The following is a 22956-nucleotide window of genomic DNA, read 5'->3' on the forward strand; positions in this document are numbered from 1 at the left end:
TCCCCCGGCGCCCGCGCTCCTCCGGCCCGCAGGAGGAAAGCTGCCGCCGCCGCCGCCTCGCCTGCCGCCGCCCCCTCCCTAACTCGCCCCTCACGCTGCCCCGGGCCGCGCTGGGCGACAGCGGAGCGACCCCGGGATCTGCGCCCTGCCCTCGGCACTGCAGCGCCGCGGCGCTCGTTCCCGGAGGACTCCGTTTGGGGACGGACGCGGGAAGATGGCAGAGGCAATGGAGGCCGAGCCCGCCGAGCCCGCCGCCTTCAAGCGCCCGAGCCGCCCGCTGCCCGCCGCCCCCGGGCCCGGAGAGCCGGGGCCGAGCCCGCCGGCAGCCCCCCGCCCCGCCGCCGCCGCGCCGCCCGCGCCGCGCTACGAGGAGCCGCCGTGGGGCAGCCGGCCGCCCGCCGGCTCCGGGTACGCGCTGGAGGTGCTGAAGGGCGGCGTGCTGCTGGGCTCGGTGCGGCTGGAGGACAGCAGCTGGTTCTTGGTGGGGCGGCTGCCCGGCTGCGCCGTGTCCCTGGAGCACCCGTCGGTGTCGCGGCACCACGCCGTGCTGCAGTACCGCGGCTGCTCCCCCGAGGAGCCCAGCGGCGCCGATGCCGCCGGATTCTACGTGTACGACCTGGGCAGCACCCACGGCACCTTCCTCAACAAGGCGCGGCTGCCGCCCCGCACCTACTGCCGGGTGCGGGTGGGCCACGGGCTGCGCTTCGGCGGCAGCTCCCGCCTCTTCCTCCTGCAGGTGGGTCGGGGGTCAGGCTCGGGCGGATCCGGAGCGTGTGCGGGTGCTAAAGGCTGGCCCGGGTCAGGCTCGGGAGTTTCCCCGGCTCCGTAGGGTGACGGCCTGAGGCGTGGGGCGGAATGGAAGCAGCCCAGCGCTGCCGTGGTTGTGTGACTGCGAGACAAGCTGGGGGTGTCTGCTGCCGGCTCTGCAGTGAGCTGTGGGGCTGCGGGTCTCTGCTGATGTGCTGTTAGCGCAAAAGGAATTTCTCTCCAACAGTGTGATGTATTAGGAAGGTCTTTCTGACAGTATGATGCCTCAGTGATTAAAGAACTAATATTTCTTTGGGAAAAGGGGGAGTGTTTTATTAATAGGCACTTGGAAAGCACATCACATGTTGTACACACACTTCAGAAGCTGTCATTCCTCAGATTCACCCCTGTAGCTCTGATGTGAATTTTTGCCTTTAGCCTTTTAATTACAGTTATATGTGAGCTGGATCTCACTGCAGGTACACAATAATACTTATTTCTCCCTGTCTTTCCTTTGAAAATGCCATTAAAATGAATATATTTTGGAATGCAAACCATAACTAATGGCCAAATAATTCCACTTTTTGAAGAGCAGTGTAATGATGTGCTTCTGTTATTATATGTAACCTGCATGTGTGCTGGAAATACGTGTTTGGGTTTAGTTAAAAACACTTCTGCTGATTTTCTGTTTTGACTTAGGGACCCAAAGAGGACCAGGAGTCTGAGTCAGAACTAACTGTGACTGAACTGAAGGCACTACGCAAGCAGCAGCAAGCAAAATTAGAAAAGACAATGTTGGGAGAGGACTCTGATGAGGAGGATGAGAAAGAGCAGAGAAATGAAAGGAGTCAGAATAGTGACCTGAGCTGCTCGTGGGGAATGGGTAAGTGATGATGTATCCATTGGCTGATATGTATTAGAAGGTCTGTAAGCTTGTTTTCACTGAATATTAGGGTTAATATTCCAACGGGCTGCCAAGAGTCACAATCCAGTCAAGGTTTTTGAGTACAAATTAATCCTTTCTCTGTTAGAAAGAAGGGTAAGTGACAAACTAATATCCAGTGAGCTTCTTTTAAACAGGAGGAGGTAATTTATCTATACCTATAAAAGTCCATGAAACTTAGAGTTTAATTAATGCTCTTTGGTTTGCTCCTGTGATGATATCCACACTTTTGCCCAAGGGGTGAAATTTAACTGCTTGAGACTTAAATGCAGTATAGCTATCTTTACATTTAAACAGGAAGCCCACATATTAGAGCTAGGTAAATTATAATTAATGAACTTTTTGCAACAAAGTGAGTTGGGTTTTTTTGAGTGAAAATGTATAAGCTCGTAAACCTTTGAAAGTACTGAAACTGATGTTGATCTGCAAAACTGAATCATGTTTTGGAATAACAGTGAAAAAACTAATTTTTTGAATTGGGTACAAGAATTATGAAGTTAAGGGAAGTAATTTTATGGCACGGCTGCTACTTCTTTCAAACTAATGAAAGTTGAAATAGGCTGGTGTTCTCTTTCTCATGTTTCATGGGGTTTTTTTGACTTTGTATGTTGTCCAGGTGAGGATGCTGAGGAGGATGAGGTTGAAGAAAACCCTATTGCTGTTGATTTTCAGGATGTTCAAGATGCCTTTTATATGAAAGACCCTAGGAAGGCCTTGCAGGGCTTTTTTGATAGAGAAGGTAATTATTTCTTTTTTTTTATTAAATGTGGTTTTTTTACTTAGCAAAGTTTTACTTTGTTGTTTATGTTTCAGGAGGATTTAAGGTGTCATGTGGGAGCAAAACTTTTCTGTTACACTGTGGGTAACATTTTTTGTTTCATTAGGTTTTGGTGGGGGTTTGTGGTGGTTTGTTTTGGGTTTTTTTCTTTAAAACTTGGGTCGCTGTTGTATATCTGAGTCTTAGTTACTAATTCCTAAGCTGCAGTGAGCAGCTTGTATTCTGGAGTATTCTTCAGCTTATGTCCTCTGGAGTGACAGAGTATTCTTCAGCTTGTGTCCTCTGGAGTGACACTCAGGCTTCACCCCTGCTTTGAAGTTATGCAGAAAAATCAAAACTTCTCCATTTCCAGACTGTTTGCTTTGGAGATGGCTGTAATTGTGTATAACTGGAAAATGGGAAAATCTAAAAAAGACAAAAGACAACAATTAAGTGGCCTAAAGTTTCAGTGATTGCTAGTGAAACTTAATATTCACTTACTTGTTGAAGTGACAAAGCAACCTTCAAGACAAACAGTATCTGTGAATTCAGATTACAAACTGTTGTTGCTTCAGCGTCATTTACTTTAATACAGGCAGAGACAAGATTGGGTTTTTTATTTGAATTACATGTTCCTAAACAGGCTACTTAGAGACTTTTTAGTCTGAAAAAGCCTTGATTTTGAAAAAAAAACCCAAATCAGCATAAGTAAATCAAAATCATGGTAAGTAACAAGAGCTTGTTATCCCTTTTATTTAAAAGAATGTCCCATGACATTCTTCTCTGCTGTGAAGATTATTCCTGCTTACTTCAATCTTGGTTACTACATCAATTTTCTTTTTTTTTCTAGGAGAAGAGTTAGAATATGAGTATGATGATCGTGGGCACAACAGCTGGCTATGCAGGATCAAGTATGTACATCTCCATTCCTTTGGTGCATAGAAGTTGACTGTTTTTGAATTTGCAAACAGAAGCTGAAGGAATTACTTGTTGTGGCAAGGAAGCCAGCTGAATTTAGACTTAAGCCCTGATAAGTTCAGGGATCAGTGCCAGTTCAGTGTCTGTGCGCTTTTTTTTCTTCTGACAGGATTTGGTTTTCCTAGGGGATGAAAACTGAGAAAGCAAGAGTCTAAGTTCTTTCACTCCCTTTGTTTTGAGCAGTATATGAAATAGAAATATAAGAGAAGAAAAACAATCTCTTTCAATTCCTAATGAGAAAGATGAAAAAAAACCCCAAACTTAATTCTACTGTGTGCCCGATTTCAGTTCCTGTATGGTATAGGGCAGTTTTTGAGGGCTTCGTGCTAGAGGACACTAATGTAATTCTTTTGTAAGACAGAAGAAGGTGAGATGGAAACTAAGTCAGCAAGTCTCAACATAGTAATGATTCTACTGTTTAAAAATCCTTTGCTTCACCGTGGAAACTATTTGTTACTCATGTTGTATGGATACAAGATACCTGTACTTAAAATGATCAGGGATTGACATTTAACCTTTTAACTTCCTATATTTCTAATGGAATAGAGGGAAAATTATTGTTTGGACCAGTGAAATAGAAATTGACTTGCATGATTAGGAAATCATCCTTGTGTTTTGACTGGTTCTGTATGAAATGAAAACTGGAAAAATTTAACACAAAAAAAGATTAAAATTAAATGGCAATGCCATTGTAATATATCTGAGTAGCATTCCTGAAAAGCTGTTTGTATCTGAGCTGTTCTCTGATCCTTCAAACTGAACAGGTTGCCTGTGGATGATGCATCAGGGAAGCAGCTGGTGGCAGAGGTTCTCCATTCAGGAAAAAAGAAGGAAGCAATGATGCAGTGTGCACTGGAAGCTTGCAGGCTGCTGGATGCTCGAGGAGTACTGAGGCAAGAAGCAGGTGAATAACTGTGATCATTCTAAATACTCTAAATTAGGGATTTGAGTTTGCTATCTTGAATTTGCTTTATTGCTGAGTGAAATGCAAGTCATTTTGTTTCTTGCCTTCTCCTGTGGCTTTCTCAGTGTCCCGAAAAAGGAAATCAAAGAACTGGGAAGATGAGGATTTCTATGACAGTGATGATGACACCTTCCTCGATCGAACTGGTGCTGTGGAAAAGAAACGACTGAACAGAATGAAGAAAGCTGGTAAAATAGAAGAAAAACCAGAGACTTATGACTCCCTGGTAAGAACAATTGTTAAGACATGTCTCTCATGCCTGTATTATATTATGACTAAGAAGAAATTTTAGTAGATCATGGCAGTGGATGAAGGAAATGCCAGGTCAGGATACTTTTAAATTAGTTCTAAATAACGGGAGAATAATTCCAAGCTTTTAAGTCCACAGGACACATCCCAAAGAAATATCTCAGTCTCTTTCAAAGAATAAGAATCCTGGATTGAGAGGCATATGACAAACAATAAATACTACAAAGACAGTAGGTTGTGAGGGATAGGAAGGGTTGGAGGGCTCAGTGGTGGTACAACACTGCTGCAGAAGAATTATGTGTACTGTCATGTTTCAGAAATGGTTTAAATAATTTTCCATGTCAAAAAATGACTAAGTTGTTTAGGAAGAATATAGACTTCTAATTTTTTTCAGCCCAAGAAGTCCTGGTCAAAGCTCAGAAGTAGCAAAGTGTAATGTGATAGGATACTTGAGTAACTTTTAAAATGAGATTTTAACAAGGTAAAGTCTTCTAAGCATGTTGTTCTCTCACAGGTCACAAAGCTAAAAGAAGCAGAAAATGAGCTTTCTGAGATAACAGAGAAGCTGAAGGTTTCAGGGAAAGGTAAGGCATGAAGTTTATTTGATCATAGTGCTTTCCATAAAGAATAATACAAAATTAGCTTAGAGATTTGGGGGTTTTTTTCAGTGTCCACTTTTCACAAAGGGATAGGAAGGTTTAATCCCCTGTACCGATACAAGCTGGGGATGGAGTGGCTGGATAGTGCCCAGGTGGAAAGGGACCTGGGGGTGCTGGTTGACAGTCGATTGAATATGAGCCAGCAGTGTGCCCAGGTAGCCAAGAGGGCCAATGCCATCCTGGCCAGTATCAGAAATGGAGTGGCCAGCAGGAACAGAGAGGTCATTCTTCCCCTGTACTCGGCACTGGTGAGGCCTCACCTGGAGTATTGCATCCAGTTCTGGGCCCCTCACTTCAGGAGGGACGTCGAGTTACTTGAGCGTGTCCAGAGGAGAGCAACGAAACTAATAAGGGGCTTGGAGCACAAGCCATATGAAGAGCGACTGAGGGAGCTGGGGTTGTTCAGCCTGGAGAAAAGGAGACTCAGGGGCGACCTCATCACTCTCTACAACTTCCTGAAGGGTGGCTGTAGTGAGCTGGGGGTTGGCCTCTTTCTCCGGGCGACAACGGATAGAACAAGAGGACACAGTCTCAAGCAGCGTCAAGCTAGATGTAAGTTAGAAGTAAGAAGGAAATACTTCACAGAAAGAGTGGTCAGAAACTGGAATCATTTACCCAGTGAGGTGGTGGAGGCATCATCCCTTGAAGAATTCAAAAAAAGACTGGATGTGGCACTTGCTGCCATGATCTAGTTGAACAGTTAGAACATCGGCTGGACTAGATGATCTTATAGGTCTCTTCCAGTCTTGAAAATTCTGTGATTCTGTGATTCTATGTTTGCAGGTCACTGAGTTATCTTGAGAGAATTCTTACAGTCTTCATCCAATAGTTTATGTACTCTGTTTGTAGTCACTTGCTAATGAATGAAGCTTTTTCCAAAGCAAGCAGCATCTAAGTTCGAGTAAGGTGGCAAGTGTGCAAGCTCCTGGAGTTCTGAAAGGGTGAATATTATTATTGTTTATCTGTCCATATTGCTGAAAGGGACCCAATTTGAGGAACACTGTTTTTTCCACTCCCTTAAAAAACATTTATAAGGGAGGAGGAAAGAACTCACAGAAAAGGTAAATTTTATTTCACTTCTCTTGTTATAAACATGCTGTACAATGGAAAGGTTGGAAGCAAAAATGTGGTGACAAAGCAGTTGACACGTAACCCATGCATTCAGTGAACATGCCAGTACAGGGAGTGCCATTCAGGCTCTAGGATTATGCCTTTGTTTCTGAAGGCAGAGCCTTTCCAGACCAGTGATGGGATCTGTTAGTGAGTTATGTTTAAAAACTGTCCCAATGGCTGCGTTTTGCTTTCTGTGACTGATGAAGTCTCATGGAGTAAAAGGAAGGCAGGAAGGAAATGTGTTTAGGCTGGTTGTTAACACGGAAGCCTTACTGGCAGAGTTGCCATTAACAAAGGCTGCACCATGAGTCTGTCAGAAGTTTCTCTCCAAGAAGCCTTGCAGCAGTGTGGCAGCTGGGCTATCTTCTGTTAAGTACGTGACTGTGTTTCTTTCTAGTTATTCAGCTCTGCACCAAAACTCATCTTTGTTGGTGATTGATTATACCAGATCCCTGCTCAAAAAGTAGTACCATTCCACCAAGCATACAAACTGATGTTCTGTGTGTTTGAAGGAATTGTTTTCAGCCTTATACTTTTGATAAGTAATTAGCAATTGACCAGCAAAATAAGCTAATGCTTAGATTGTCTGAGGGGTGCAATTCCAAGCTTTCATCTCTTCTGATTCCTTTGTTTCTACTGATACTGTTTCTCAACAAGACTGTTGTATTAGAGTGTAGTAGGGACTGGGTGAAGGAAGAGTCAGCTCATTTTTATACTTCTGCTAACACCATATAATGCTGTAGGCCCCTTTCCTACCAAAACCTGGCCATGCAATCCCAATACACATGTTTTTGTAAGTTGCAGGTGGTTACATAGATAGTTTAAAGCCTTGGAAAAAAGTGCAGTCTTGGCACTTCCTGAAGCACAGAATCATTCAGTATTGGATGGGAATTCCCAGAATTCCTAGAATAGGCCAGGGTAAAACAAGCATAGCAAATATTGCATCAGTCAGCTGGTTTGTTAGGGTGTTTTCTAGATCCTTTGGCTTTCTCTTATTTGAATGCTTTAGGTTAATCACAGATGCTGAGAAAGCCAGGAGCAGTGTTGCTGACCATGGAACATTTGTAGCACTGTCATGATCTGTCCTGCAAAACTCCTGCATTACCTCCAGTTCTGAAACCTCAATGCACTTTTGTTTGCTCTAAATGCTTATTTGAAGCCTAAAGACAAGAGTGTAGAGACACCAGTGTAGCTAAATTGCTACACCTCTTACCCAGCACTTGGAGAAATTAAGTAGTTGTCTAAAAAAGCCTCAGTAGAAGTTCACAGATTGTTCCCTGGGGTTCTTCAGAACTAATTACTGGTGCACTGACTTGGTATCACTCATTCACTGATGCTGCTGAATGCAGATCAAATATGTGGAGCTCTTCAGTCTCATCTTTGGTTGCCTGTTCAGGAAAAATATCAATAAGTTGATGGTGCAGTAAATAGCCCAGTAGCTTTTTGTCACTAGGATATAAAGTATAATAGACATGATTGATTCACCTCCTAGTAATGTCAGATTTTAATTCAATAGTGTAGAAAACTGCAGCAACAGCTAAGGAATGCTTACTGTAACTCTGCAAGCTGAGCTGGCTGGTATTAGGCCCTGTTGGTGGAATTGAGCAGAGAATCCAATTTGTAAGAAGGGGTGATCCATCCAACTCCCTGAGCATCAAACTCTGACTGAAGCACTTGCACCACTGTGCAGTACAGCAGTGAGCTCTGGATTTAATTGTGGAGCTTTAATTGTTCTGAGGAATGTGACTACTCACTAAACCACATCTTTGTAATTTGATGTTTAAATGAAATTATCATTCTGCTCAGCTCCTGCCTGCAAGGAGGTTTAGACATTGTTAACAATACCTTCTCATTGTTGGTTTTTATCTTGGTTCATATAAATAGTTGTGATGAAAAGAAAGTATTTCTATAAGAATTTCTTTTATGACATGTTTTGTCATCATTTATGCTTGCATGGAGGTGGATGCTACAACTGTTTCTTATCTTTTGAAGCCTATTAATTCTGTATATTTTGAACAGTTACATGTATTTTCAAATGGTAAACTGTTTTGTTTTACATCAGAAATATCCTTTTCAGTTGAGTCCATTTGTAAGCATGAGTCCTATTAGACTTTCCTCTAATTATTTAAGTCTTGTAAAACTGCTCAAATATGTACTCTTTAGAATAACTTAGTCTGTTTTATTTTTATGCATTTAAAATTTCAAGTGCTACTTAATTAGCTCAAGCTGAACTGAAAATAGCTCATTGATCAAATAATTACGCTTGTGCATATATACAAAAACACTTATAAGGCAGAAAATACATATTGGATTTGCCACTTTTCATTGAACATTAAAAGGCAGAAAACTATCTGTAAAAGACTTGTTAAAATTCTGGCAAGAACATTTTTCTTTCTTTGCCTCCAGGTTATTTTTGAATACCATATAACAACTTCTGAAATACTGTTCAAGCCACAAAAAGGCATTTCTGGATCTTTTTGTTTGGTTATTTTAAATCCAGGTATTAGAAGAATATTTCGTTTTCTTAGTCATTAGAGATTTAGTTTTACCTCCTGAGTTTTATTTTAATTAGTCAAGTATGCATAACAATTGTTAATATTTTGAAATTAGGTGGAGTAAAAAGACTGTCATTACTCTTTTCAAGTTGAAAGCAGTTTTCTTGCAGAAAATCTAGTCAAAATAAAGGTACATTCTGTGTGATTGGCATAATGCATGAAATTTGGTTTGTATGCAGTCTTTCAGGAGTACAAGGCAGCATTGATTGATTTTGAACTTTACAAATGTTATGACATAAACATCCCAGGAACATCAAAATCTGATTCCCTATGCAGTGGTGTAGGTTTTCATGTGGCTGGGATTAGTTTAGTTTGTGACTACAAAAATATCCCTAAGCCGCTTTTTTAGGGAGAGCAGATATAGAAGTGAGATGAACAACCAGGAATAGCACTCACAAAGAAACATTCAGTTTTAAGAGAGGCTTTTTTTAGGAAAGTGAATTAAAGTTTACTTTCAGGCTTTTGTTAGGAGAAATGCTTTCATCTCTCCAGGCCTCTCCATTATTTCACAATTCAGCAGGAACTCACAGAGAGGATAGTTGTTCCTATGTACCTTATTCTCTAAAGGCAGGACCTGATGATTACAGTTATATTCCCTGCATAACATTATATATCTTCCCCTTATCCTGCCTAGTCCAGTCCCATCCAGCAGCTCAGGATTCTCTGGATGAGTTCATGACTGAAATGAAATCAGGATGCACACTGGACAGCGTGGCACGCAAGAAGCTTCACCTGCGGTCCTTTGAGCTGAAGAAAGAGCAGCAGAGACTGAAAGGGTTGATAAAGCTTGTCAAGCCTACAGAACTGCCTGAGCTGAAGCCCCAGTAAGTCTTGGTGAAAACATAAACAATTACTTTTCCCTTTATTCTTATCCATGGGCAGTTGTGTAAGCCCAGTAAATAGGCAGCTTTCCAATTACAAAAGCAGGGCAGCCTTCCAAACTACCTGGCTCAGCTCTTGAGGAGCTGCTGTGCCTCTGGGCTACTGCAGCATCTGTGGCTGAGGGAAATGCACAGCACTGGAGTGAGACCAGCCCAGGCTGGCAGGATGACAGGGGTAAGGGACTGGAAGCAGACTGTTAGCTTCTTTAACTTTTTTCCCATGTGCATCCAAAAGGAACTGATGAATTTTACAGATACTTTGTACAACATGAAACCCACTTTCACTCTGTGAAATGTATTTGGAAGTCAAATGTAGTGGCTGTTCAGCTACTGCCTAGCAGCACCACTGCTGTTGGAAATGGTGTGTGCTGGGTTCATTCACTAGTGGCAGCTTGATTAGAGGTTAATTACCTAACTCATTTAAATTAAGGTTTGGCCTCCAAGTAGGTTTTTATATATAAATATGTGTGTATGTATGCAGTTGAATTTAAGGGAGTATATGTGATACAGAAGGATTTTCCCTTGTTCATTTATTTTTTGCTTCCTTTATGGCATGTGTCTGAATCCTACAACATATATGTAGGATGGAGGAGTCATCTCCTGCAGCGTCCTCCTTGGGTGCTGCAAGTGAGAGAGAAATAAATGGATTTTTATATATTCACTTCTCATAGGCAGACCTTTTTGTTTTTTGCATTTGTATATATAAGATTTGTTTGATACTTTGTTTCCCTTTGTGTCTAATTTTTATTAGGAGTGGGAGTTACAGTCTGAATGCAGAGAACAAGCCTAAAAAGATGAACCTGCCTCTCTTTGGTGCAATGAAAGGGGGAAGCAAATTCAAACTGAAAACTGGAAGCCTGGGGGTAAGTTGGACTTGTAGGTGTTGCAGGTCAGTGGCTGTTTGTGGGCCACCTTCTCAGGCTGTGGGGGCTGTAGGTGGCAGCTGTGTCTCCTAACGTGCATGGAAACAGCATGGAGGTGCAGCCTGTGGCAGTGGAAGCTGCATGCACAATGAGCAGGGGCTCTTGGATGTTGTTTGCTGCCAGCAGTTGCCATTCCATGTCTTTGCACAGCAGTTTCCTGGGGCACAGCTGTGGTCAAAAGGCAATGGGCCAAGAGAGGCAGTCTGGGGACATGAGGCTGAAGCAGTGCCCTGCCTCAGCAGCCAGTCCTTTTCTCGTTTTTCTGCATCTTCATAGATGCCGATCATAGATCATATCTTCATAGATCATATCCATGATTGATGCAGTTTCCAGTGTCCCTCTTATGAAAAGACTGCACTCTTTATTTATGGACTGGACATGTTTTTTCATCTTCCATCTCTACTAATAACTTTTCCTTCAACCCAAACTATTTGTCATCCTGAGAGTGTTTCCTTACCAGCTGTGTGTGCTTGCTCCTGTAATGAATGTCTGTGACATCTGCCTCTGTCTTGGCACTGATGCCCAAGTCTGTGTCTTACAGAAGTTGCCTGTTAAGCGTCCAGACATCCCTGAAAGCTTGTTAAAAACAAAAGATGATGGACCAGAGGAGGAGGAGGAGGAGGAGGAGGAAGAAGAAATGGAAGAGCAGCAAGAAACAGATGCAGTAAACAGCAGAGTGTCAGACCTGGAAATGAAGATGACTAAAGAGAAAGAAACAGGGAATGAAACTCATGCTCCTGATGGCTCCCCTTGCAATAACAAAAATCTAGAATCCCTTCAGGATGGTAAACCATTGTTTCTGTTTTTTCTAGTAGTAAAGATGAGTCTGTTACTGCTGAACTTTTGAGAGCTATGTGAATCAAATGTTCAAGTCACAGGTTCTCCAGCCTATTTATTTTCCATAGGTTTGTTTGCCATGAGTCCAGAGTCCTTGTGGCAGCAGCTCAGTTTCACATGGTTCTAGGTGAATCTCTGCTTGGCAGTCAATTTTTCATGCTTTTTGGTGAAATAGAGCAAATCTCCTGGATGTAAGGAAGTCCTGCTTTGATAAGCCCTGTTTCCATTAAATTGATTGTCCAAATAAAAACAACTGCAATGGTTTTTTGGCAGTAAAAGTGTCATAATAAGAAAACAAATGTCTGTGCAAAACTTCAGATCCATTTGTAAGGAGGAAAAACAATTTCTAAAGTGGTAATGGAAAAGTACCTTTGAGGTATCTCCAATCTCTCCTTTCCCGTATCAGCCTGATGCATTTGAAAACTCAGTAATGGTGTTTCTCAGTGAACAGTATGTTTGATAACAGAAAGCTAGTTCTGGCTTTTTGGCTTAATGCTGGACATGTTGCTGCAGAAGAGTGTTTTAACAGATCACAGAATTTTCTTTATTGTATTGCAGTGGACTTGGTGGATGAAATAATTTGGAAGATTTTTGAAGGAGTTCTTCCTGAGACAAATGTAGCAAAGAGTTCTCTTTTGTGCTTGGTCTCAGGGATGCACTCTGCTCATCAGAGTTACTGCAGGGCCACTAAGCTCTTCCTTTCGTGTTTTACAGGGTTTGATTCTCTTCCTGAGCCAAAGGTACTGAGGAATGAATCTCAGATGGGACCCTCACAAGAGAAATCCCAAGGTGAACAGTACACAGACTATTTTGTAATAGCTTGTGGGTTTAGAAACTGACTGAAGTACTTAGTATCTTATGTGGGTCAAAGGAAACTAGGCCTAATCTAGAGCCTAAAGAAAGTTTGTGTTTTGCTTGGGAAGTGGTAAGGGTGTGGTAAAGGCTGGGCACTTCCACTATGTTACAGCTGTCCTTGCTTTTCATAGTCATTAATTGTTTAGCGTTTTTTTGTTCCAAAAAATCAGCATGAGAAGGATAATTAATTTAGGAGACTGTGATGATGCTTTTTCCTTTGTTATTCTTTTGCACTAGCTCTTAACACTACAGAAAGACAAAACTTTATTTTATAAAGTGACAAATGCTACATAACATTAAGTAATAATCTTCTGATGACCTAGATGATGCCTCTGCCTGTATGCACAAAAAATCAGATCTTGAAAATGAAGAATGTTGGGTGTACATGGAGGAGATTTTTATGACCTTTCTATTTATTTTGTAACTCAGACTCTTTAGAATCTGTCCTCATCATCTTACCCATAGAGAGCCATCAGAATATCAGTATTTCAAATACTAAGTGGCAGAAAACCAAAGAATTCTTTTCACCCATCAACTGTAAAGTTTGGTGTTTGTTTTTTTAAAAAGCAAATTGGTCCTGCACATTTCCTGCTCCTCTCTTTCTGTATCAATCACTGCAGTCTTTACAGGTAGTGTCTTTTAGAAAATAAACATCTGCCATTAACTAAAGTTAATATCACAGAATCACTAAGAGGGGATCTTGCTAAACTGCATTCAGTTGCATGACTCACAGTGTATTTAACCTAAATTAAATCTAGGAAAAACAATAAGATGTTCAGCTGTATTATTCTCAAGTAATTGAGGTGCAGTGAGATATCTTGGTTTTCCTTACGGATGTATTAATTTTTATGTGAACTTCCTATAAGTTTATATCATAGAATTGGTCATTTGTGCTGTGTCATAAAACAATTCTGCTTTCTTTCCAGCACCCAAGGTAGTAAATAAGGAACCTGAAGAGTCATCTGAGAAAGTTAAGAAAATCAATAGCTCAAGCAAGGTCAGTTACAATACCATGACTCCTGCAGCTTAAGAGGAAGTCATTCCTAAGCTCTTTTTTAGTGAAATTGTAACAAGTTGATGGAGTCTAACTTGGTGATAGCACTGCTTTGTATTAAAATGTAAAGTATGGAAGTTTTGCACATTTTGGGACTCAGTCAATTGTTGCCTTCCTGAAGCTGGGAAGGATCTTCTCTGTCAGCCTAATGATTATTGTGAGGCTCTTCCCTTCAGAGGGCATCCCACACCCTTCTGCTGACTTGGTGACTGTACTTGGTGGACCATGAGTTCTGACCACTGGGACAGTTTCTTTGTGGGGACCATCTAATTTTAGCCCTGCAGCACTTACTGAAGCTCAGATCCCTGCATCCTGTGTGTGCTGACTGCTGCTTTGTTAGTCCTGGCCAAGGACCCAGGATTGGGTAGACACTGTCCTCAGAACTGCCTTTTGTTGCTGGCCTTGCTAAAGATGCTGAAGAAGTCAAGAGTTTATTTATACAGGTGAAGCCCAAGTTTTACCACTGTTATGGATATGGGAGGACAAGGCAGTTTTTCATGCTGAGGCAGTCAAGTCAGCACCTCTCATCAGCAGAGAGTTTGCTGTAACACTGAGCATTCTCCAAATGCCAGATGGCTTAGGTGTATTCTTTCTCCCATCACAAATCACTTTTTCCACATGTTGTCTCTGCCTTGGGGCTCAGATCTTGCATGGAAAGCATCAACCAGAAGTCAGTTGGGGTTTTTTGGGGGGTTTTTTTGTAATATTTCAGTAACTTTGAATCATGTAAAACTGGAAAAACAATTTTCAAGTGATTGTTCACAAGCCATATTTAAAAGCTGTACAGCTCTGCAGTCTAATGTTTTGGAAAACATTAGTCTTCTGGTTTAGATGTTATTTTGGGGAAGGAAAGTTATTGAGGGAATGAAAATTTGTTTCAGCTCATAACTTTAGACTGAAATGATGGTACAGAGTAATGCTAATCAGTGCTGAGTAATTTGGCATTATTTTGAGCTCTTAAGTCTTGCACTCTACAGTTGTATGATTTTTTTTACCTGCAGTTGTTGGAAACAGAAGTTGTTGAGAAAATGATGCTGATGTGGCAAAAACTAAAAATCTGAGTACAAAAAGAGACTGCTGTGTCAACAACTGCATTGCAAGTGACCTTTTGTGGTTTGCTTTAACATTTCAAGATGCCAGTGAGACCTGAAAACAATGAGCATTCTTTTCTTTTTGAAAACTAAGTTACTCTTATATAACACCTGAGCTTTTATAAGCTCCAGTTTGAAAATCACCTGAAACCCAAAGTTTTCAGTGGTGTTGTGCATTGAAATCAGTAAAGCACCTATTGAATATCCTACTCTCAAGCTTTTCCCTGCATAAAGACATCCTATGTCAAATGACATCACCAAACATTAGGCTTAAACTGTCCAGAAGTGGACAGGTTCTGTTTCGAGGGGGAAATTGGACTGGATGACCTCCAGAGGTCTCCCCTAAACAGCATTTTTATTAGTCTGTGACTCTAATGGAAATGAGCTGGATCTATTTAAGGGTTTGATTTTCTTCTCTATTACTGTTTTCATCCCTGACTCTTGTGGAAATAACCCTCACCTCTGATTATTTGTCTCTGAATTAGTGAGGGATTTAGTGGTTGTGACACACTAGTGGAGGGATACAGCACCTTAAAAAATCTTTCCTCTCTTTGCAGGTCCAACAACCTTTTTTTTCCTCACAGTACCCAGATGATGACCCAGACTACTGCGTATGGATTCCTCCTGCAGGTATCAACCATTTCCTTACTGGTTTTAGCCTCATAACTTAGGAATCTTTCTAATAAATCATCAGGATGTCATTTTGAGTCCTTGGAAAAAAGCTAATCCGGGAATACTTCACCCAGAACCTGTTGTTTTGTGGCATGCTATGCCCCATGTTTGTTGTGTGGCCATGCAAGTCTTGCAGTGGGGTACAGACCATATCTGTAGTAGCCTCATGGCAATGGAGAGACACACCTGAAGGCTGTTTTTCAGTTTTGTAACACCTGAGAGAGCTAACTGCATTCACACTTGGTGGTATGATAACCTAGTTGAAAGATTAGCTCAAACCTTCCCTAGGGATAAATGCTCCAGCAATGTCAGAATTCTCAGTTTTCACAGAAGTCTGTGAAATCCAAAAATGCTTCTTTGCATTTTTTTTAAAAAATCATTGGAATACAAACACTGGGTCAGGTCTTTTGGAGAAAAGTATTGATAATGCTTTGGTGAAGGCACTGAATAATTGATGCACTCATCCAACACATGTTAAATTTGAATAATTTTTTTATATTTAGTTCCAGGGTGTTTTTAGCTAGGTGAAGTTATTTTTAAACAGGGTAACGAATGTTCAGTTCCTCTAAAATAGAAAAATCATTTTTGTGCATTGAGGTTTTCAGAGTAAGTTGAAAGCTTGGCCTTCACTTGATAGATTTATTACTATAATTTTTGTTAGGCTGTTGCAAATAATTTTTGTTAGGCTGTTATAGAAATAAGAATAAATTTCACTGAAGAAAACTGTAATCTGGTGAATCATCCTTCAGTGAAATGTCTGCACATCTCTGACATATGAATCCGCAGGAGCAGAATCCTGTAGCAGTAACTCCAAAGTCTGATCTGGGATAGTTAAGCAAGCTGTGTCCATAAGAGGAAGCTCTGTTTTTTGGCTCTGCCTGACAATGAATAGTCAAACGTTCCTTCTAAGCTGGCATTATGAGGACTCCAGGAAAAAACCCAAACAAAACAGCCACACAATCAGGAATACCTGATGTACTCTTAACACTGTTAGTAAAATTGAAATGAATTGTAAGTGTAAATCAAAAGATACAGTGCAATATGAAGCCTGACTTCTTGTCCTCTGTGCTTGTATGGCTGGTGCTACCCAGAGACTCTTTCATACAGGGATATACATTTCTCTTAGGTGGGATAAAAGGAATAATGCAACTCTTCCTCTTCCTTTTTTGTCCATTAGGTCAAAGTGGTGATGGCAAGACTCATCTCAATGAAAAATACGGCTACTAAGCTTCCAGTGCCCCAGAGTTCCTCTGAGGCTTGAAGGACTGCTCTGTTTTAGACTCTTTCACTACACATTAAGTGACAGATAAGAGACTTGGATTTCCAGATGCTGTTGAAATTCAAGGGCATCAGCAGCTGCTCTGGCTCTTAGCTCTCCCTGTGTGTCCTTTGTTTGTCTTCCAGATACTTTTTTAAAGTAAAAGCCCACACATTCTTCTGCCTCTTGTTTCACTTTCAGCCTTGTTTGTTTGTGTATTTTTTAAGTTGTCTTGAAACCGTAAGCTCATTTTTCCTTTTGTAAATAGAAGTAGACAAAAATATTAAAGGAATACACCTCTGTATACTTACAGGCTTGATAAAATTTATTCATATTGGGTTTATGCAATTAAAATAAAAAAGCTACTGTTTTTTTTTCTGTGGCTGCTGTTTGAAAATACTGTCATGTTAATCACAACCTAAAACTTGAGGGTTCATATTTTTTTCCTTTTTTATGGAAAAAGAACATCTTTCATTTTGAAAAGAAAATTGTTTTTGTGTCTCCCTCATGCAGTTGTTGGAATACTTGGTATGGAGTGGACAGGAAATAGTGAGTGAAAGGTGTTGTAAAGGTGCAGAAAATGCCAAAGAACTGAAGAGACTGGCACTGCTTGGCACAGGGGGTAACAGAAAACACAAATGGAAGGATATCCTGGAAAAGCCTATAATGGAACCTGTTCTTTTTCTGTCCCAACATGAGCAAAGTGCCATCTTAATGCAGTTCAAGGCATGCCTGGTAAATACTCTTTGTCTGGAGAAATCCCCTGGGTGACTCAGGATTGTCCCAGAGCCTGTGCTGTGGTAAAGGCAAGGTCATGCAGGAAGTGTGAGGGTTTAAATAGCTGGAGGCACAACCATACAGGGGCAGGGAAAACTGTAGAAAAGACAGTCTTGCAAATCAGAGACACACATACTTTGGGGTGCTTCCACAGCCAGTGGCTGCATCCTCATGGACAAATCACAGGAGGGCACCTCAGAAACTGGGGTGAAGGGAGAACCATAGAAGATAACCATCCTTACTTAGCAGGCTCAAGCTACACAACAGCATCTTTCTGCCTGTAATCTTCAGCATATGCAGCAGGGTTTTGTCTGCATCTGCACACCAGGCTGGGCAGCCTAAAGCTTCCTGCTTCTGGCAGAGCCATATCTTTATGTAATCCAAGGAAAGGCTGTTGCCTCTCTATTCAAAATGCCAGACCTCATAGGTTTCACAGCTGTAGCCCTTGCCCAGAGTGTTTTCCAGTTCCAGGGTGTACCAGGCAACTGCAAGGGAGTTCCATTCATCAGCAGCAGGCCTGGCAGGTTTCAGACAGGGATAATAATGATTTGCCATTTATGCTCATGACAAGCACGAGGGCACAGAGCCCATGTAAGTGCACCTTGATTGTTACCATCCTGAAGTAGGTGATCAGTGTATCTTTTCATCAGGGGCTGCTTTGTACTACAGACAAATGGCATTGACCTGCTGCCAGAAAACATCTCTGGGGATAAGGGCCTGGACAGTTTGGTCCTGGCTAAGACCATGAGCTCCCCATCTGTTTCTTTTCTTAGCAGCTCACTTGTGCTCCCATCTGAATCTGAGGGTAAGCCCTGTTTTCGTTCGGCCATCCATCTTTTGCTTCATTGTGTATCATGAGCACTCAAAGGTCACCCCCACTGGATGGTTCCAGCCATTTTCATGGTGGCATTTGATAAAACCATGGAAAAAGCACCCATTATGTTTGAAAGTTGTTGTCCTCCCATCAGTGATCACTTTGCCACCCCAGAAGCAGTTTCTCACGTGACACTCAACAGCTGTGTAATGCATGACAGGTTTGAATGTTCTCCTTTTGGCCCAGGTGTGTTTGTCATTCATCAAATACCTTTTTCCTCCAGTAAGAGCTATAAACCAGTACATGGACCTGGGAGTAGAGGTCACCATATTACACAGAAAGGGATCTACACAGCAATAAACTTCATCTTTTCATCAATTCTTTCTCATCTATTGTGTGATAGACCATCACCATAATCTTATCTCTGTATGATCTGCAGGCCTCCCTCCAAATTTTTACATCTTGCTGGCAATAGTAACTCAGCTCTTCCTGCAAGTCAAAGCTCTCCTGATGTTCTGTGTACATGTTAAGAATTGCTTTTTTTCCTTAAGCACCACGCTGTGCAGCCTATAATAATCCTCTTGAGGAAGTGGGCCTATGTAACTCTGATTTTTTGTTGAAAAAATGGAAGAAATAACTTTTGGAGCCCTTGATACCCACAACACAGGGAATGCTGCTTAGTTTCATGACTAAAAAATGTAAAAGAGTCTATGAAAATGAGAATTCTGCTTGCACATCAGTTTAACACCCTGAGTAATTAATTGCAGACATGTTTTTTTTCTTTCAGAAGCTGCCTGACAATGGAGCAGCCATCATAGCCTCTGGCATTAGAGAAGCTAACCCTGAAACTTGTGTCATTAAGCAGCTGACTCAAGTCCACGTGTCCCCTAAAGCTCCCATTCTCCTTCAATTTTCCATGGCACCCCTTCATCCCATGGGGCATCTGGCACTCCCTCCATGGCAAAAATACAATTTGGGCCATGCAGGGTTTCCTGCACGTTCCATTTCCAGAGGAGAGCCCTGTCCTGCTCGTGGGGTTTGATCCCAGACATGGAGCACTGCTGCTGGATTGTGTTACAGGCCTGTTCCTGGCACAGGCTGCACTTCCAGCCTCTGCCTTTGAGCTGCTTTTCCACATAAAATCAGAGCCAAACAGTTTGGGTTCCCCAGGCCCATGCAGCAGTCTGTACCTGTGGCATCTCCTTCTCGTGGCGGTGTTGAGTGCATGGTCACGCAGCAAGCAGAGCTGGCAATAATATTTACAGCTATGGCTGTGATTATAGGGCGCATGGCAAATCTCACAGACATTTCTCACCCCAAATACTTTTCCTGACCTCCCTGACCCCACAATGATGTTCACTGCATCAGAGGAGGAAAGGGCTCCTGGGATATCTAGAATGGTTTTCCTTGGATTAAGAACCCCCAGCATTTTTTTCCACTCAGGTAAGAGGATGATGAGTACATTAACATGCAGCAAAGAGAACAAAGATGTCCCACTGAGCATGACCTTCCTATGCACAGAATACTCTGGTTTTTCATGGAGCTCTCTTGCTGTGCTCAGCAGTTCTGCACCTCACTGCTCCAAGCATTCTGAGACCTCCAGCACTACGGAAAGAACCATCACTGGTGGGTTTTGACCAGGCAGCACTGATGTTTGTCTAACGTTAGAACAGAGATAGGCTGTGGGGTCCTGTGTGCCCCACTCCCAACAGCTCTTACTGTCAGAATAGTGGGTGGAAAGCCTGGTCACACCTCAGTTCTCTTTGACTTTGCACAAGCATAATGACTCAGTCTGAAACTTTCTTCAGAATTCCTGTTGTCTAAGATAATAGTAGAAGGCTGCAGTGGAAGCTGTGGGAAAGACATGAACAACACACCAGGATCAGACAATTGGAATAAGTCATCAGGAACTTTGTCTGTCCTGTCTCAAACCAGTGCTTTGTGAGCTTCATGCATCAGTACCTCATTCAAATCACCAAACCTCTCCTTTTCCACATGCCACCTCACCCTGAACCCCTGGAGTGACCATTCCCACTGCTTGTTTGCTCTGTGGAAGCCACAGATCAGGCCAATGTCTCCTTTACCATCCTCTTTACATTTGAAGGTGGGGGTGGAGACAGACTTTCAAATTCTCACCCTGAGGACTTGTGAGGGCAGCGGCTTCCACCATAGGCAGTCTGACTGGACAGTCCTGGCTGTGCTTGCTGCATTGACCAATGGATAAGGAAACTTCCAGCAAAGGCTTCATCTCAGGCATGGCTGTAAGGTTCCCCTTACCAAGGGCAAGTAGAGCTCATCCCACCAGCCACCAATCTCTGTGTGACACCTCCACATCAGCTTGCAAGGTCATCTTTTCTAGATTACTTGGTGACTTTGGCCCAGCACTGCTGCATTTTCTCTCCGTTTCTTCCAAAAGCACAGATTAGAGCAAACAACCTGCAGATGGAGCCCACGATGCACAGACCTCATCACACCTGAGGCGTCCTGTGAGCCAAGGAGGAATCCCAGCTGTACCTGGGTTATGGTCCCTGAAGGACGCTTCCTCTTACTTATCTTAGGAAAACTGAGGCTGCATGAAACACTCCACTTTTTGGAATGGAAAGGAATGTTCAAAAGGTTCTTCAAAACACTCAAAGGAGCAGAGCACCCATTTGGTTACCTACTTGTTGAGCTGTGTTTACAGCATTCAAAAGCTACAGGACACAGGCAGAGGTCATTAACAAGGAGTCCATCCTGTAGCAGCTCGCAGGCCTTGCTCAGCATTCCCCAGGTGATTGTTTAAAGCTGCTGTCTCCTGCTCAGAGGGCATGATTAGCTCATGTTTTCTTTGGAACATGTGTTTACCTCATTATCATACTTACTTTCCACTGCTACAAAACTTCCAGTTCTGTACTCACCTAATATATACTCTCAAATTTATGAGGCATCAATGCCCTAAGGCCCTTGAGCACCTAATGTTTGGGCAGCTGGCTGCAGTTTCATGCATAAAGAATATGTTTTTTATACCTGTGTAGCATCACATTCTGCTGTTCTGAGGTACAAAGTACACTCAGCATAACTGTAGACTTGATGAGGGGGGACATTTTTAGGTTTATTTTTTTACATTCTGAAAATGAAATGCTGTCTTAAGAGCTCTCAGTTTCATTTTCAGTGAAGTGAATGTGAGGTAAGATGTTAAAAATGTTCCTTAAGTAAAAAAAAGTTCTATATATCAGCCTAATTTGCTTAATTCTGCTTTTAAATTGTGGAAGTGTTTTGTTGATTGTTGTGCAGCTGTGTGGATGTATATGCAGGTGTATATGTGCTCTTTCAACCATGAATATATCACTTTGTTCCTCTGCTTTGACCTGTTAAACCACTTGAAACTCAGGTTTATTCTTATGCTGGGTGCAGGCTGCTGAAACTGCAGTCTTGGGGCACTTTGAGCAGCTCACTTGTTTATGCTGAGTACCTGTTTCTAATCCAGTTTCTTGTAACACCCAGAAACGAGATATGTGGGCTAAGAATAGCACATGATATGAATTCCCTTGCAGGTGACTGCTCAGGGGAAGTCTAATGGTGATTGTGCTCATGGAACAGTAGATCAAAACCCATCTGTGCTGGCCCCAGCAATGGGGGTGCTTGGATGCACACCAGAAGGCTCACCAGCTCCCCCAGAGCCAAGGCAAAGAGCTTCTCTTGCTGTATGGATGATGTTCACACCTCTGTACACAAAGACATTCTTGCTGAAGCCTTGAGCATGCGGCCAGCAGGCAGCGTGTGCAGTGCTTCAGGGTAAATGCAGCGCGTGGACTCTGACAAAAACTGATCTTTGTGTGAATCAAAAATCTTCATATATATGGAAAGTCTTAAGAGGTGGCATGTGTAATACAAGCAGAGCAGAGTTTGCTCCAAAAAGGCAGTTCCTAAAGGAAAAGATTTATCCAGTTGCTCCTCTGAGTTTCTTCTGTTTGGCAAGTGATCATTTTCTTTTCATGCAGAAGCCGGCGGCTAACAGACACCTCTTGAAGCCACCCCTTGACAGTGGCTTTCCTGATTTAATTTGATCTTGTATCTTTTCTCACACCAGACTGTTTGGCTGCTGCTGCTGTTTCTCTGTTCCACTATTGCTTTTCCTGTATATTGAAGTCAGTTCAAGCTGCATTGTTTCCCATGGGACCGGACATCATTGTGCTGAGCCTCTTCCTTTATTCATCTTCATTCTCAAGCCCAACTCTACTTACCCATATGGCAAAACACCCCCATCATACTTCTGTCCTGCTTCTGAGCTGCAGGAGGGGTTCTGCTGGGAGTTGAACTTAACCAGAAACCAGCCTGAACCATGATTTTTTCCCATTTATGAAGCAGAAACTGAATCTGAATTTGTATTTCAAAGATTTGAGAGAAGGTTCCCAATCCCAGTGGAACCTGAATCAATTTTTGGGATTTGTTTTCTTTTTGGGAAAGCAGACTGGGGGGGACACACACCTGTCTCCTAGCTGCTCCTTTTCTTTGGATCTGTCATATCTTTCTGTTTGGGGTGTCCATCCAGCACAGGACGAAGTGGGCACTATCTGGCTCAAGCAGGTTTAGCTCCATGCTGTGCCCTCACCTCTGCAGGAAGGGCTGGCTCCCACCGTGGCAGCTGTCCTGGGCAGGAGGGGTGTTTGCCATTTGGGCAGAGCTGGGCAGGCTGCTGCCTTCTGAGCCGGCACTATGAAGTGGCACAACACCAAACAGCCACTGCCAAATTTCTCCCTTCTCGTTCTCCCTCATCAGAGAGGAGTCAGGGAAGAGTTGAGATTGGCTCTTATGAATTTCTTTGAGCAGGAAATGGCAGGGCTGTCAGC

The 22956-nt window shown here is 42.4% G+C and overlaps 2 protein-coding genes across 2 annotated transcripts in view; one reads left to right on the plus strand and one right to left on the minus strand.

Moving 5' to 3' along the window:
* The first annotated feature begins 214 nt into the window (after nucleotides 1-214).
* On the plus strand, nucleotides 215-16846 carry SLC4A1AP (solute carrier family 4 member 1 adaptor protein). The gene is made up of 14 exons (XM_063152029.1): nucleotides 215-736; nucleotides 1447-1630; nucleotides 2307-2429; nucleotides 3298-3358; nucleotides 4190-4329; nucleotides 4455-4615; nucleotides 5153-5222; nucleotides 9600-9789; nucleotides 10598-10709; nucleotides 11311-11554; nucleotides 12321-12395; nucleotides 13388-13458; nucleotides 15164-15236; nucleotides 16456-16846. The coding sequence occupies exons 1-14, from the start codon at nucleotides 215-217 to the stop codon at nucleotides 16503-16505; spliced, it is 2076 nt and encodes a 691-aa protein (XP_063008099.1). The 3' UTR covers nucleotides 16506-16846.
* Nucleotides 7638-22956, minus strand: part of LOC134415959 (uncharacterized) — a 103457-nt gene continuing 88138 nt past the window's right edge. Inside the window, exon 4 of the mRNA XM_063152033.1 lies at nucleotides 7638-7798. Within this exon, the coding sequence (XP_063008103.1) occupies nucleotides 7730-7798 (69 nt within the window). The 3' untranslated portion in view covers nucleotides 7638-7729. The remainder of the gene's footprint in view (nucleotides 7799-22956) is intronic.

The sequence above is a fragment of the Melospiza melodia genome, chromosome 3, assembly GCF_035770615.1.
Source record: "Melospiza melodia melodia isolate bMelMel2 chromosome 3, bMelMel2.pri, whole genome shotgun sequence".
Lineage (NCBI taxonomy): Eukaryota > Metazoa > Chordata > Aves > Passeriformes > Passerellidae > Melospiza > Melospiza melodia.

Bases quoted from the DNA above. Each gene is read 5' to 3' on its own strand.
- SLC4A1AP (XM_063152029.1), top strand. From the start codon at position 215: ATGGCAGAGGCAATGGAGGCCGAGCCCGCCGAGCCCGCCGCCTTCAAG. The intron at 1,631-2,306 runs GTAAGTGATGAT...TATGTTGTCCAG, and splicing joins GAGCTGCTCGTGGGGAATGG to GTGAGGATGCTGAGGAGGAT. The intron at 15,237-16,455 runs GTATCAACCATT...TTTGTCCATTAG, and splicing joins CGTATGGATTCCTCCTGCAG to GTCAAAGTGGTGATGGCAAG.